Here is a 17,748-nt window from a genome sequence, read left to right as displayed (position 1 = left end):
ATACAGGCATTTCATGAAAACATGCAGTGTGCCAGCTGAGTGTAATGTACCAGCTTTGTGTCTCAACTTGATGATAAACTCATGTTATATTTTTTAAGACCAAAGTAATCAGTTTACAATAAATATTAGTTTGTATCTTGATATAAGTTTCTCACTTAAAACTTTCAGATTCTAGGCAACCTTATCATTATAGTAGAGTAAGAATGACCTGCAGTAATGCTGTATATCAGTTGCTATACAGTGTTTTTTTCTATTTTAGTAGTTATTTTCCAAAACCTATCCTTAGCACAAGTCAGCCGTGGTGGCAGAGTGGTTCTAGGTGCTTCTGTCTGGAACCATATGGCTGCTACGGTTGCAGGTTCGGATTCTGCCTCAGGCATGGATGTGTGTGATGTCCTTAGGTTTAAGTAGTTCTAAGTCTAGGGGACTGATGACCTCAGATGTTAAGTCTCATGGTGCTTAGAGCCATTTGAACTTTAGCACAATTTTAAAAAACACTATTTTCAACAGTCCACATGCACAAACAATACATATCTGCTATTAATTATTGTTAAGGGTTTTTATCGATTTCCTGAAAATGGCAAAATATGCCATATAGCATTATTCGTGCACACACTTCATTTTGCTGTGATTACGTGCATCTGTGAGGTGATACTAATTGAGAGTATGATTGATTGGTGGCTTCTTCCAATCAGTCGGAAACTTTCATGACATCAGAGATGTTTGATAAGCTGCTGTGGGAGAAGGAACAAGTTCAGTGTAATATGAGCAGTATTGTACAGGTATCTCAACTGGTCCAGGTGCCCTTTTTTTCTATTAAGTGGTCATGCAGAAGAAAATAAACGGAAATTGATCATGTCAAAATCTGTCCTTTTGATGTTGAGGCCTGTACTGAAAGGAGAAACTGCATTATGATGATCCATGATGAAATAGATTTAGAAGAGCAAATTGAATATTTTGGCCTCGTGTCAGTTATCTTCAGTTTGTGTGCCAGTAGGGGCATCAATAGTGATTTCAGTGCAGCTACTGACACTGTGAGCTGACCCCTTACTGAGAAAATTCACTCAACATGTATAATGTTAATGTTCTGAAATTGGTCCTATGAAGTATTGAGTTTCAGGGCAGTGAAGAAAGCTGATGTCGGAATGTACCTCTACAGTCCCATGCGTGGGTCAGGGCCTTCCATCAATGAGCATGTAGCCTGATAAAAGCACCAGCGGTCTACACTAGATTTTGTTAGTCAAGCAACATCTAAAATTATGAAGTTAGGCATATATTGCAATAGTTAATGCACAATTAAACAAGTCATTTAAACAGATTTTAAATGCAGTGGAAAGGAAATAAATAAGGAAATGTAAACAGAGTGCCAAAGTTAAACTGAATGCTGTATGCTGTCAATGTAAGACACTAAAATATAAATGGCCATACTTGTAATCAATAAATTGAATTATATAGGTTTACATAGGAAGCTTAAATACTAAATACAGTTAAATTGTGTGACTAAAAGTATTTGGCAGATTTCCCAGTTACATAAGCTACTGTGAAATCAGAACTAAAATCTAAGTTCCAACTATGTGTTAATATTATGGTCATCAGTGATGCTGTGTCATTTGTCTGTCAAAGTTGATCATAAAACAGAACTATCAGTTGCGTAAAGTGAAAGTTCGTCAATCAAAAAACACACAACAATTGAAAGTAGTGAGAAGATGCGAAAATCCTCAAATATTGCTCAAAATCCTATTGTCCATGCAATTTCAGAGAGTTGAAATGGTTGGGTGCAAAGAGACTTCTGTACAATGGCTGTCAAAACCTACCCAAACTTAACAGTAACTGTTCACTGGCCTAGACCATGTGAGAAACACAAATATATTACCAAAGGCTGTGAGGCACAGCAGCACTGCTTATTTAAAACCTCAGAAAACCATACAGTGCTAATCATTTTAAAAAGTCTTACAAATGTACATTAAAAGAACAATGATTAAAAGTACACTGATTTTATTGAAACTAAATAACTTGAAATAAGCACAGCCCCATGCTGGTCACTTTAAAACCTTATGAAACATTCTAAGACAAATATCACATTAAATATCTGTGGAAGTACTTAAACTGACATCATATACAACTGTTAAAATAAACAAATACACAGAAATATTTCTATACAAACAAGTGTGTCATATCAAATGGGATTATAATGTCCTGCTCATTTGCATGGTGCTTTAGGTTACTATCTAGCACATACCAAGTTTGAATTACAACCAACTGAACTGGACACATCTTGATCACACTGCATAAGAGTTAATTTCTCAAAAAAAGACTTAAACACACATTCACTAAGGATGAAGGTAAGGGTGTAGTGTAAAATATGCTGTCTTTTTGGTATATGGGATTGATGAGTATATTTAGCTGTGGTCAAATTGAGTAGTTTTTAGTCAAATTGGTTTGATGTATTGTTTATGCTTGTGGTAGTTCTGGCTTATCAGTAGTACAATTTAGCATTATTGTAATCAGTGTTTACGAAAATTATTTAATGAAAATCTGTACAGTGCTATATTTAATTACAGACGTTGAGATGCACAGTTTGATAGAGTACTGTTGAATTCAATTTTAGTGTTTTTCTATGTAACATTAGTGAGCAATATTTTATAGTTGGAAAGTGACAAATTAGCAATTGGCTATACATCTGATTTTTTTAAGAGATCAGTCAGCAGAGTTGCGAATACTTCATCCATTGAATCCTTCTTTTATTGCTGTTCCTCACTTAATTTGGTTGCATTCATCTTTTATTTGCCAGTGAGTTAAATGTGTGACAAATATTCTGCTTGCTATCATAGCATTGACGTTGGAAAAGTCCTAAAATTCCTCAAAGATACTAGTGCAAAAGTTTTATGAATGTGAATTTAAATTCTGCCTCACAGTTGTTGGCCTTTTCTCACATGAAAGTATTCCCAATGGCTGGCAGGTTCTGGGCACCTCTCTCGGGTTAAGAACAACATAGTTCACCAGAGCAGAATATTAAATGTATATCTGTCTGTGTTTCAGTGTTAAGTGGGAAATGTTTAGTGTCAAACAATCCTTTGTATTTGATGTTAGATTCACATGACTATCTTAATTGTAATATTCGAAAGTTTGAATGCACGACGAATTTTCAGTTACCTTAATTATTTGTTCAAACTAATTTCCAGGCCTGGTTACAAAGACTTGATACCTTATATTAAGGATTATAAAATGCACTTGCTTCTTCAAAACATTGCCTCTAAAACTGAGGTGTGTCCTCTACTCGAATTTAATATAACAAGTCCAGTGTTTGAGTCAAGATTCCTGGTTGCCTTAAAAATGGACATATATTCAGTGGTGCAGGAAATATGTTTCTATCTCTCAAGATTGGATTAAATTGGTAGCAGCGGTGCACCAGTGCAAAGAACATGAGATGTGGGTACTCACAAGCTTGCTAACATTGTCTCCCTCCTGCCCCACAATCACAAACCTGAACGCTGTCTAGCTTGTGATGTGTCATTGCAGTGTACAGCACCAGCAAACTTGAACTGAAAGTGATTTGTGTTCATGTGGCCAAGCGGTTCTAGGCACTTCAGCCTGTGACTGCACGCCCGCTACGGTCACAGGTTCGAATCCTGCCTTGGGCATGGATGTGTGTGATGTGCTTAGGTTAGTTAGGTTTATGTAGTTCTAAGTTCTAGGGGACTGATGACCTCAGATGTTAAGTCCCATAGTGCTCAGAGCCATTTGCACAATTTTTTTTTATTTGTGTTATTGGTAACAGAGGAATATTTTCTTCAGTATTCATATGATGCAGGCTATAAATTGAAAGTAATAGCATAAGCAGAAGGTGGCACATCAGGCCACAGATTTCCAGGTCTTTTTATTAACTGGCAAACCATGTAAATGGTGTGTTATGAACCTCCAGTAGACTAGCTATAGTAAAGAAGCGAGAGGCTTACCACTGACTTTCCAGCACTTGTCGCTAAAGTCGATACCATTTGGAACACTACGTGTAGAATGTTCTCTATTTCAGATTGTTGCCACCCTCGATGACCTGTAAATTGTAACAGTATAATTGCCCGATGAAATGTTGCTGTGTTGTATTTGTGAACAGATGGTTAATAACAGCAAATGGACTTAACATGTAAATGTATTATGTAACATGATACATGATCACAGCTGTTTTCTACATGTTTTGAAAGTCATTTTTCTTAAAGTCACATTACTGAACTACAACAGCCTTAATTTTATTTCATACTACATGGTATTTAAAATTTGACATGCCAAACTTTCTTGATACAGTAAGCAGTGAATTGAGAGTAAATTTGGCAAATTCCATTCCTTCTTAATCAGTGCTATCAAACCATTGTTGACACTCATCACTGACGGACAACCACCTGTACATACTGATATTAATTTGGTCACAGATAAGTCTTTTTTTTTTTTTTTTACATAGTCTTTAATTGCATCCACAAAATCACATCCTTTTGTGTGACCTTTCATGGTTATAACTGCTAAAAAATCTCTATTACCCCATCATTTGTGCAGTAACGCACAAATAATGAAAACTGAGCCATCGAAGCTAAATCTGTAGTGGAATCACATGCAAGACTGAATATTTGTATAGTGTGACTTTATTAATTACTGCCTCAAACATATATTTTGAAATATCGTCTATATGATGTCGACAGGTAGATTCTGAAAGTGTGAGCTTATTTATTTCAGCTGATATTAGTTTACTGTTGGTGAAATTTTGAAACAAAGTTTCAGAAACAAAGTTTCAGAAACAGTCATCATACATCGCTTCACTAATTCAGCATCAGTGAAAGCTTTCCATATTTCGTGGCGGAATATTACATACTTGGTATGATGCTCTTGTGACAGCCTCACTTTGCCCAACTGCTGTTAACATAACGTTTTGTTGACGACGAATGGTAGATTTTAGATCAGCAATTTTTTCCTTCCTTTCATTTGAATTCAAAGAAAAAGCTACTGTAAATGAATTTTTCTTATTTGCGTAGTAGCGAAATAAATTGTATCTCTTCAGACCAACAATCGTATCCCGGCATATTAAGCAATTAGCAGTCCTTTCTTCGTGTCGACTTATAAAGCAAATCTCTTCTTCCCATATTTATTTGAAACTTCTCTTCACATATTTTCCTCTTACTCACTGTTCTTTAGGGTACATCAGACATTATTAGTTCCACTAATAATTATAGCACCAAACATGAGCACAAATTCACTCAATATGCGACGAACGCTCAGGGGCAGCGAAACTTAGTTCCTGACTGACACCATCACGAAAAAGCTAACAATGAGGTGGCTGTGGGACAACCCCACCACCAACAAACGAGCGGCCGTGGGCACATGGCGCATTTGATGCATGGCTCACATTGTTGGTTTTAGTGCTGCGGAACTCCAGCAAGTGGCGCTTTAAATGAAAGTGATGGATGGTTTTCAGTTACCTAATTACTTCTCAGACTTTAATCACAATTCTGTGAACAAAACACCACTACACCAGACAAGTAGATAACCAATGCTACCTGTGCGTAGCCGAGGAGGGTCGCGGGCTGTACCAAAGCATGATCTGGGCCACATGCGGCCCATGGGCCACAGTTTGATGACAACTGATATAAATGGTATTGGAGTTACTACAAAAATGACTCAAATATATGCTTGGAAGCTAGTGCTCTAGTGTAAAGTAAGTTATAAATGGTGGAGTTGGATGGTGCTACACGTTTATGAAGTGTCATGGACTTAGCATGTGAACCAAGGCCAAAAATCTCATAAAATGCCACAAGAGTATGAAGAGAAAGTAGTATCCTTCCATCACATTACTATACAACATAGAAAGAAAACCAATGTGGAACTAAGCCAAATAGTGAATATGGACTTGATATAGCAAGTAACAAAATTGTGGTGCCATGAAAGGAGCTAAAAAGGTAACTCTAAAAACAAGTGAACATGAAAAAATGCACTACATGTTGCCCTTTGATGTTGTGCTGACGATACTAAACTTAATCTGACGATTATTTCCAAGTGCTAAATAACGTCAAAACCTACTGAAATACTCCCGCTAGGTGTTGTTCACGTGTATGACAAGGGCTGGATGGACAAGGCTGATATGAAATTATGGATCAAGAGTGTTGAAGCAAGGGAAAGGCACTTCGTTGAAAAAGAGTTCTCTTCTTGTGCTAGATCACTTTAGTAGTCATTTGTAAAATTCTGTGCAAGAGAAATGGAGACAGTTAAATACAGAGCTTTGTATTATTTCACGAACTGCAGCTGCTTGATGACTTGACAAATAAACTACACTGAAACCCAAAGAAAGACTAATATCCTGTATGGCCCCAGTGAGCATGCAAAAGTGCCGCAACACGACATGGCATGGACCCAACTAAAATCTGAAGTAGTGCAGGAAGGGGAGGGGGGGGGTGGGGAAATTGACATCATGATTCCTGCAGGGCTGTCCATAGGTCCGAAAGGGTATGAGGGAGTGGAGATGTTTTCTGAACAGCATGTTGCTAGGCATCCCAGGTATGCTCAATAATGTTAATGTCTGGGGAGTTTGGAAGCCAGCAGAAGTTTTTCTCAGAAGACTGCTCATGGAACCACTCTGTAGCAATTCTGAATGTGTGGGTTGTCACATTGCCCTGCTGGAATTGTGCAAGTCTGTCAGAATGTACACTGGACATGGATGGATGCAGGTGATCAGACAGGATGCTTATGTAAGTGTCACTTGCCAGAGTCGTAACTAGATGTATCAGGGATTCCATATAACTCTAGCACATGCCCCACACGATTACAGAGCCTACACCTGCTTTAACAGTCCCCTGCTGACAAGTAGGTTCCATGGATTCAGGAGGCTGTCTCGATTCCCGTACACATCCATCCACTCAATACAATTTGAAATGACTCATCTGACCAGGCAACATATTTCTAGGCTTCAACAGTCCAGAGTTGGTGTTGACGGGCCCAGGTCAAGCGTAATGCTTTGTCGTCCAGTCATCAAGGGTACACAAGTGGGCCGTTGGCTCCAAAAGCCCATATCAGTGATGTTCTCTTGAATGGTTTGCACACTGGTACTTCTTGATGGCCTGGCATTGAAACCTGCAGCAATTTGCCGAAGGATTGCACTTCAATCACATTGAATGATTCTCTTCAGTCGTTGGTCCCTTTCTTGCAGTATCTTTTTCCAGCTGCTGCAGTTTTGGAGATGTTGTGTTTTACCAGATTCCTGATACTGTGTACTTGTAAAATGGTCATATGGGAAAATCCCCACTTCATTGCTACCTCAGAAATGCTGTGTGCTCAATTAAATCTTAATTACCTGCCATTGTCACAGCAGTAACTGATATAACAGTTGCGCCAGACACTTGTTGCCTTATGTAGGCATTTCCGACTGCAGTGTCATGTTCTGCTTGTTTACATATCTCTGTCTTTGAATACGCATGCTTATACCAGTTTCTGTAGCACCTCAGTGGATTTGAAGTGTATATGGGAGAGGAATGGAACAAGTGGATGATGGATTAAGTCCAACATGAATTCATGTCAAAGGGAGTTATAAAACAATCTACAAACAAAATTGTCAGTCAATAAAGCAGTTGTGGTCTAGAGTGAGACATAATATCATTGTTAAATCTTTCAGGAAGGGTGGCTTAAGTATTCCTCTCAGTGGTGGTGAAGATCATCTTATATATATGAAGAGGACAATGATTCTGAGGAAAGAGGAACGTTCAGATAATGAATTTCAGTGATTTTGAAAGTCATTTTGGTTTTATGAACTAAGATATTTTGTAGTTTGACTTTGCAATCTAATAATAAAAATGGTAAAAATGTAATTTCTTAAGAAATTGCTTGAAAATTAAGGTGCACCTTACAGTCCATTAAATATGGTAGTTGTTTTCTTTGAATGAGTTTAGATTCAATCTGATGAGCTCACATCAAACAATATACTTAAGGATTGTTGCTGTTGTCCAGAGGGGCAGCAGATTGCTTATAGTGATCTGCAGAACAAAACAGTAGTTGTACTCAGCCACTGTTGTTTACTATCTGCTGCTTTCATCTCACCCTGGGTCTAAATACAGTCTTAAAACAGTAGCACTCAAAAATATTCTATCAAAAGCGTTAGTTACAATTACATAAACATAAGTGTGTAATAGAAAAAAACTGCCATCGGATAATTGGAGAAGATGAAATTGTAATCTATTTAGTAAAAGCCTGCGTGTAGTTTAAACAAGGTTATGCTACATCAAGAGAGAAGTAATTCTTTTGAGTCAAATGTAATTAGTAGGTCTAGGTATACAGGGTGTTACAAAAAGGTACGGCCAAACTTTCAGGAAACATTCCTCACACAAAGAAAGAAACTATGTTATGTGGACTTGTCCGGAAACGCTTACTTTCCATGTTAGAGCTCATTTTATTACTTCTCTTCAAATCACATTAATCATGGAGTGGAAACACAGCAACAGAACGTACCAGCATGACTTCAAACACTTTGTTACAGTAAATGTTCAAAATATCCTCCGTTAGCAAGGATACATGCATCCACCCTCCGTCGCATGGAATCCCTGATGCGCTGATGCAGCCCTGGAGAATGGCGTATTGTATCACAGCCGCCCACAAAACAAGCACAGTGTGTCTACATTTGGTACTGGGGTTGAGTAGAAAGAGCTTTCAAATGCTCCCAGAAATAAGTCAAGAGGGTTGAGGTCAGGAGAGCATGGAGGCCATAGAATTGGTCCACCTGTACCAATCCGTCGGTCACCTAATCTGTTGTCGAGAAGTGTACGAACACTTTGACTGAAATGAAATGTGCAGGAGCTCCAACGTGCATAAACCACATGTTGTCATGCTTGTAAAGGCACATGTTCTAGCAGCATAGGTAGGGTATCCTGTATGAAATCATGATAACGTGCTCCATTGAGTGTAGGTGGAAGAACATGGGGCCCAATCAAGATATCACCAACAATGCCTGCCCAAACGTTCACAAAAAATCTGTGTTGATGACATGATTGCACAATTGCGTGTGGATTCTTGTCAGCCCACACATGTTGATTGTGAAAATTTACAATTTGATCACATTGGAATGAAGCCTCAGCCGTAAAGAGAACATTTGCACTTAAATGAGGATTGACACATTGTTGGATGAACCATTCGCAGAAGTTTACCCATGGAGGCCAATCAGCTGCTGATAGTGCCTGCACACGCTGTACACGGTACGGAAACAACTGGTTCTCCCATAGCACTCTCCATACAGTGACATGGTCAACATTACCTTGTATAGCAGCAACTTCTCTGACGCTGACATTAGAGTTATCATCAACTGCACAAAGAATTGTCTCGTCCATTGCAGGTGTCCTCGTCGTTCTAGGTCTTCCCCAGTCGCGAGCCATAGGCTGGAACGTTCCGTGCTCCCTAAGACGCTGATCAATTGCTTCGAACGTCTTCCTGTTGGGACACCTTCGTTCTGGCAATCTGTCTCAATACAAACGTACCGCGCCACGGCTATTGCCCATGCTAATCCATACATCAAATGGGCATCTGCCAACTCCACATTTGTGAACATTGCATTGACTGCAAAACCACGTTCGTGATGAACACTAACCTGTTGATGCTATGTACTGATGTGCTTGTTGCTAGTACTGTAGAGCAATGAGTCACATGTCAACACAAGCACCAAAGTCAACATTACCTTCCTTCGATTGGGCCAACTGGCGGTGAATTGAGGAAGTACAGTACATACTGAAGAAACTAAAATGAGCTCTAACATGGAAATTTCCGGACACATGTCCACATAACATTCTTTCTTTATTTGTGTGTGAAGAATGTTTCCTGAAAGTTTGGCCGTACCTTTCTGTAACACCCTGTATAAGAATAAAACTATTTTGGAATATGAAGAACAAATCAGTATTTGTTGCATACCAATGATCTTTGATCATTAATTTGGCATGGAATCCACAAGCTTTTGTAATAGGCCAATTGGGAGTTCTGACTATGGGTCCAATAAGATACCAGCAAACTGATCTGTGTTTGGGTAGCTTCTACCATGAACACATGAATTCAGTGCATATCAGAGGCATTCAGTTGGATTTAGATCCAGGCTCTGGTTTAGGCACTCCAGAAGTTTCATTTTTTAGACTGAAAAGAATTTTTTTGAAGATAGAGATGTGTTCTCAATCGTTGACCTGCTGAAATATCCAATTATGACACATACTCTTTCTCCTACACAGAATCATATCCTTTTCTAAAATGTGACTGTACAGCAAACATCCCTACACCATAACATTTCCCACACCATGATTAATGATCTGTATGTGATACTGTTGTGGCCCTTAAGCTTTTTAGTTCTGTATATACTTCACACCATCAGAAAAAATACATTACATTTATTTTTGTCACTCTGTAAAACCTTAGACCCATCTGTGGCATTCCAAATTCGGTGTTCTTGCCATTGACTGTGCACTCATGTTAGTAGTTGTGATATGCCATAGTCTGTATAAGTGCTAGGCTGCAAAATCCCGATCTTGAAGATGTGCAAAACAACTTGTCTCACATCAAGCAAATGTTCTGTTTTGGTATACTTCTAGTTCTCTACAAGTAAATACCATATCATCAAGGCAAAGGAATATATATTTACATTGCTGTAGTATGATATTGATCGTTAACTAGATATGTAACCACAGCAGCAGAAAGCTGTTGATGGAGCGACACTTCCATATATTGCTCGTTTGTGACTGCATGAAGGCAGTACTGACAGCATAATGACGCAACTGCAAAATACTTCTGATCACTGCTGTAACCTAACAGAACACTCGAAATACTGTTATCTGACCTCGTTAATGTAATTTGTTTTCAGTGCATATACCAGCAGTATGCTTTCCTGAGAAGGTATTACAAATTTGGAACAAAATTTTTGTTCATGCTCCTCCATTACAGGCCAGCTAAGGTTTCATGTTTCCTTATGCTACTGCTTCATCTGTCCACTTTTTTCTTTCCACTCACTTGATGTCCAGTTTCTGTCTTGTCTTTTTGGAACTATTTTGCTGTGGAGAATTTACCAACTCAGTTATGTTTCTGTATTCAGTTTGATTTTGAATTTCTTGCATATTTATACTCATTAGCCTTCTTTTCCAAATTTTGTCTTCAGTGTTTTCCTATGTATCTATATTTAGCCTTCTTTTCCAAATTTTGTCTGCAGTGTTTTGCTATGTATCTATCTATATTTGTGTATAGTTTCTTAATTTAAATATTTGTACTGGTGTTCTGTTTCCTAATACCTTTCCTTTTTTTTCACAATTTACACTATCTTTTGTTGATTCTAAAATTAGTGTTTGTGGTGCAGATGTGTATTCTGGCCAAATGACTGCCTTGCTAGTCAAAGGTTCTGCAATTGTGGAGAATGAATTTTTGTGGCTCCATTTTTCCAACCATTTGGTTATATGACTTCTCATGGGTCCTCAAATTTGTCATCCCCTGATACTCCCATACTTCGTATTTGATTTGGATGTTGCAGTCTTGTTATAGCCAGTACCTCTTTTTATCTGAGGAGATGTGTCGATGTGCTTTCTCTACACTGTCAATATTGCTAAATTGTCTATAAAAGTTGAACAGACAATTTTAACATTGTCTATTTTCTAACGAAGTTGTATTCAACTTCTGGCATTAGATTCTGACAACTGCTCCATCTGTTCAATGTTCACTTTTTCAAGTATGGTCCAAAAGAAGAATGGAGTTAATCCATTTCCTGGGCTAAAGTCTGTTCTTATCTCAAATAAGGCTGTAGTTCTTTTAAGAGGACCCGTGTTCTCTTCTGTGTTTCAGATTCTTTCAGATTCTTGAAGAATTTTCAGTAAATGCAGTCTTGGTTTATAGTCATAAGCCTTATAAAATATTACAAATGTATTCCAGTATTATTTTGCTCCGTTAGTCCTTGATCAATTTTTTCCTTCACAGTGCCTCCATGTCCTAAGCCATTGCTGATACATGTAGTAGTTTTGAATTTCTGCTGTTTTTCCTTGGACTTCTCATGGAATTTCTTTGAATCTTCTGGGAATATGGTTATTAGTTATTCTAGACCAGAAATTTTACTTTTATTATTCGGTGGTAATGGTCAATTTCAACATGTATCTATGTATGATATCCATGTATGACTCTGAAAAGCATTATCTTTTTGGAATTGTGCTTTGTTATTGGCACATAAGCTATCTGATATTCTCAAATCATATTATTGTTGACTTCATCTCCCTTTAGAGGTGTGTGTGTGTGTGTGTGTGTGTGTGTGTGTGTGTGTGTGTGTGTGTGTGTGTGTGTGTGTGTGTGTGTGTGTGTGTGTGTCACAGGGGTGGGAGAGGGGTGGTTCTGCTGCCAGTAATTTTGTTAAATGTTTTTTCTTACCATTTTTCCTTTTTTCTTACATCCACAGATGGGCAGAAATTTATAAATGGAAAAAACAGTTTCGCCCTGGACTTGTGATGGTGCTCACATGCTTTGTTTCTTTGTTGTTCTCAGTGTTGACGTACTGGCTGAAAAATTATGGGGTGGAAGTGCAACTACTGTGTACTGTAAGTGATGTAGTCAACAGATACACAGTTGTGTTTCACAATTATTTACTATCACTTTTTCACAACCCCGCATATATACATTTAATATGGCCAGTGTACTGTTGTTTAGCTTTCGATAATTCTCATAGGTTGCAGGCAAACATCCACATATTGCTACAGTAGTTTACTGTTGCATATCTATGAGCAGTAAAAACCTAACCATAAAGTTCAAAGTTCTTGAAGAATAGAAAGGTACATATGGAGCAGACAGTGTCATTGTTTTTACACACGGCCTAAGTGTCTAAACTTACTTCACAAATGCATTGTTGTTTATCTAACCAGTACAGGTTCCTCATCTGAAACTTGGCCGTGGACTGACTGTCTCATGATCAAAAACCAGTTCCTTATATATCCTCACAATAATAGGTCTGAAACTACAAATTGTTCAAAGTTAAATGTACAGAAACTACAATTAAAACTTAACTCATTAAATTAACTAAATACATCGAAAACTTGCTTCTTTTTAACTGTTTCTCACACTGCAAGGGTTAAGCCAAATTATTTGTTTAAATTATGAAATTAACATACATAGTAAAGTAAACAGAACTTTTGACAAAACTGTTAATTATTTTGGCATTAAGGGCTGGCTTTGCTAACATGTTTTCAAATAGAGCCAAATAGATATCTTAAGATTTCGAGTATTTTGTCTTCCAAATGTTTATAATTAGTACAGAATGTATATTTGCTTATACGTCAACAACAGAATTTAAGTTACGAAATAATTACTGATTTCACCCTACAATAAAAGACACTAACTATGAATAGCCAAAATAAATTAGAAAATCTATTACATATTCTTTCTCTTTATGTTAATGATAATTAGACAGGAAAATATGAATTTTAAGGAGGCAGACTGCAAAACAATAGGGGATGTAAAAATATCCCAGCTTGCTTTGTCACAGACTGTTAGTGAATGTATTATTCAAAATTGTTAATTTGACAGTTCAAAGATAGCTCAGTTTGATGCCTGAATGCTTTATACTTTCTTTTGTGACAACACTTTCCTTGCATTAACTATGTTTAGGAATGACAGGAGTCATTGTCATCTGTATCCCTACACAATGATAGTACTTCATGTAATAATTTCCATCGAAGTCATGTCACACTGCACATCTTAATTTCCACTCCCTATGCACGAGGGGTGACATTTAATAACTTGACTTAGTTCATAGTAATCTCTCGCCAGAGAATGGTGTAACAGTCAAAATTCCAGTTGTGAATAAATACATTTAATAGCAGTTTAGGCAGAAAATGTTTTCACCTGCATTCTGTACAAGTTTGAGGATTAAAACTTAATAAAATTTTTATGTTTTCCTATGGCACTTCATTAGATGCTTCTCATCATTGTTCTTAGGACTGTTATACTTTCTGCATTGTTCTTGTTATCCTGATATATTGGTGCATGTGCATTAATTATTGTGTACCTCTCATCTAAATACTGAATTATTGCAGGGAGAGTCTTCCTGGAGGTGATGAAAAATTTGGTACCAATTGCAACATTGATTTGCCATTGATGAAAGCAGAGCCTAGCTCTGGAGTATTTTCCGAATTTCTTCCCTATGTTCTCTGTGAAAAATCTACAGTGCTCTGAATGTGGTATTTCTTCATCTGTGAATGTGCTATTTTGTAATGGCAATTTTAACTTGTTCATTTACAATGTCTGAAATTATTTTGAGTTTTCCAATATTTATTAATGTTTGTATATTTAATGGTCCATGCCTGTATGCAGTTCTGGATGTGAACTTATGGTTGGGTTTAGAAGTCACTCCTCACCTCTGCAAGTTGGTCTGGGCTGCCCATAGCACAAAGACCTAAACGTGTCACTTATGGTAGTGGATTTATCTCTCAGCGAATGGCAGTTTTCCTAAGGTCACTTTTTTTTCTGAAGTATCTAGTAGGAAATATGATTACAACTGAATAACTGGCTTGCATAGTTATTTACAGTACTGAAGAGAAAGTGAGGAAATAAAGAGTGAATTCTTACTAACATTCTGTTTCAGTAACTGCAACAGTTTATCATGTCTTCTGTAATGATGTTTTCAAGCTTCAAATACAGCATTTTATGGACCAAACACATGTTGGTGGGTGTTAATAGAATTGTATTTATTTACTCTCTCACCAGTTGTAAATCACTGGCAATTTCTTGAAATGTTGCAGGTGGCAGCCTCAGAAAGATATGCATCCGATAGTGCGCGGTAAGTTTTCGTAATTCACTGCAGAACTTCTTGAGAAATATAAATTTTTATTTATTAGTTGTGGAGGTACTTCAGTTATAAAATGCACTTCTGTAATTATTCAGTATTATTAAGCAACAACATTACAATGCAGTATGGTCAGTAAACTATCCTCTGCAACAACCATTATGTGACTGTTCCTAAATAAACAGAGCGAACTTTTAATATCCATACAAGGAAAAAAAAAGTTCAAGTGAATGTAGCAGCTGTATTGTGCTTAACGCAGAACATCACTTGAAAGGCACTGAAATAGAATAGCTTCATCTTGATGGACACAAGCTAATGTCATATTGCAGTAGAACAAGGAAGAAGAAAGGGTGAGTGGCTGCATATCCAAAACTTGGAGCTGATTCCCAGCCATTCAGATTAACAAATATAGTGTTGAACTGCTCTTTCAGTTTTGTGTGAAAGTGGTGCTCAGTAAATGTACAAACTTGTCGTAGTGACAGTGTATGACCCACCATCAAGAAGAATCTTAAGTAGCTGGTGCCAGTTTCAGTAAGGTTGTGAAGACTTAAATGGTGAATCCTCATTGATTGCAGAGATAGTATTATGTTTCTATGTCACATAGAACTAACTGAGGACACGTGGAAACCATGAAGTCCACTATTGAAAATCTGCCACAGGAAAATTGTCTATACGGTGACTAGTGTTGTTGCAGCAAAACCGAAGGCCACTGTTTCAATTGGTCATGCTAATCAAATTTATACTAATTCTGGTACCACGCACTGTGGAATTTGAATCCACACCAGATGTCATAGACATCGAAGACCCCTAGAGGTGTCTGCACCATCGCGCCATAATCTGTGGTGGCGTGCGCCTCCTGCCGCGTTTTCTGTCATTTCAACCCTGCAACTGTCCTGGTCGCAGTTACAACACTAATTATCAAGTGCAGATCACAGGAGGAAAGTATGTTTTCTCAGAATAAAAAAAAAATCCGCCCAATGGGACTCACCACCCTTTGGCAAGTTCAAGCTTCACTGCCATGGGACCCCAGCCTTTGCGGCACCTTGTTCCTTTCAGTGCCCATGTCTATGCTCCTGCTGTTCTTTCTCCCCTTGCTTGAGGAACACATTTTGCATAGTTTCAGGAATGTGTTCTGATATTTCAATGGCCTAGCTTGGGAACAGTCCATGATATGTTTTCCTTTCTTTCTTTCTTTCTTTCTTTCTTTCTTTGTTCTCCATCTCCTCACCTTACTGGCATTTGAGGTTTCTTTGTTTCTCCTTCCTGTGTGTTCCTGAAGGTTGGCCCATGCATTACACACATAACAGGTGACTGGGTAATACAATTACCAGTCCCAGGGCAATGGCTAAGATTTGCACATACCTCCTGATACAGGCCAGGCCCAGAGAGGGGTGACTGCCTGAGCTGTTACCTTCCCAAATGGCAATTGGTCCCTCTGTCTAGAGTTTGGGAGGTGTGACCTGAGGTGGGAACAGTCATTTATACCAGGTGGAAGGAGCATGCCATTAGATATTTTGGTGATCATGGGGGATTTTTTTGCCTCGACTCAATCACCATCTTAGTCTGTGTCTACTAAACGTAAACAGAATGAGATTCGAGAGTCGAAAACACTCCCAGCTGCACATCGGTTCCTCATAGTATCATGTACCGCAGGTGGTCAGTCCTTTGGTATGGTTAATGCTTGCATTATTCAAAAAGTTGTTGCATTTGCAGGCCCTGTGAAACTCTGTTCACATTTATGTAAAGGAACTTTGCTTATGAAGACCACTTGTGATTTTCAAGCCCAACAACTGCTGACGGCATCACTCCTCCATAGCTATCATACTCGTGTCGAGGACCATTATACTCTGAATTCTTAACATGGTGTTCTTTACATTCAGATGCTTGATGGCCTCACCGAGGAAGAAATCAACACTTATCTCTCTGATCAGGGCATCACTGTGGCCCATTGGGTAATGAAAAAGATGAATGCAAACTGAGTGCCCACATGCTCTTCTTTTCTACCAATTGCTCGATTAGTGTTTGCCTCAAAGATTAAGGTAGTAATCGTGGTCTAACCGTACATTCCAAACCAGATGAATTACTACCAGTGTCAACATTATAACACCACACGTGTCCTGTCAAAACATTGACAAATGTGTAACTCTTCAGGCTTTCCCGGTGATCTAATGACATCTTGGGTTGTCGGGTGTTCTGCAGGATATCAGCGTCGTACTTGCACGATATTTCGGTCACGTAGCTCGAGACCTTCATCAGGTGCTACCTGAGACTGCTCCTCGAGTGGACCTGGCCCAGTATTTATGCCTATGGCCTTCCCCCTCCACCAACGGCTGCAGGCGCTTCCTCTGTGGTTTGCGCCCATTCCCTGTGACCTGCAGGAGCGTTGCTGCTCCGTTTTCCGTCCGCTGCGGTTCTAGGTGTTCCCTCTGCGGTCCGCGCCCACCAAACCCGCTCCTGGGGGTTTCATCTACGGTCTGGGGTACCAGGCGTTCCCCCTGCGGTCCGCGCCCGCTCACCACGACCTGTTGGAGCGTTGCCGCTCCGTTTTTCGTCTGCTGCGGCTCTGGATGTTCCCTCTGCGGTCCGCGCCCACCAGTCCCACTTCTGGGTGTTCCATCTTCGGTCTGGTGCTCCTGGCAGGGGCTCGTTTACCATCTCCATGTCTCTGGTTCTTCTGTTTGTGTAGTGTTGCAGCTTGCCCCATTGCTCCTTTAACAATTCCAGAGCCGGATCCCAGGCTCTGCTTAGCTGGTACCCTGTGTCACGATTCATAAGATCGTCAGCCATTTTAATCTCAATCGATTCTCTTATAACACTGTCCCAAAATCTGGGTGTTTGTGCTAGAATCTTGGTATCCTCATACTTCATGACATGATCTAGTTCTAGACAGTGTTCAGCAATGGCTGACTTAGTCATCTGTCTTAATCTAATGTGCCTCTGATGTTCTT

The 17,748-nt window shown here is 38.8% G+C and overlaps 1 protein-coding gene across 5 annotated transcripts in view; it reads left to right on the top strand.

The window, feature by feature from the left end:
- LOC124554090 (zinc finger protein 708-like) overlaps positions 1-17,748 on the top strand; it is a 119,869-nt gene that overhangs the window by 69,175 nt on the left and 32,946 nt on the right. For all 5 annotated transcript variants that reach the window (XM_047128142.1, XM_047128140.1, XM_047128141.1 and 2 more), the window contains one exon: positions 14,757-14,794. In XM_047128142.1, the coding sequence (XP_046984098.1) occupies positions 14,757-14,794 (38 nt within the window). The remainder of the gene's footprint in view (positions 1-14,756; positions 14,795-17,748) is intronic.

The sequence above is a fragment of the Schistocerca americana genome, chromosome 11 (genome assembly GCF_021461395.2).
Source record: "Schistocerca americana isolate TAMUIC-IGC-003095 chromosome 11, iqSchAmer2.1, whole genome shotgun sequence".
In the NCBI taxonomy this organism is placed as follows: Eukaryota; Metazoa; Arthropoda; class Insecta; order Orthoptera; family Acrididae; genus Schistocerca; species Schistocerca americana.
The sequence above is the reverse complement of the archived record's forward strand: the minus strand, read 5'-3'. Positions and strand labels throughout refer to the sequence as shown.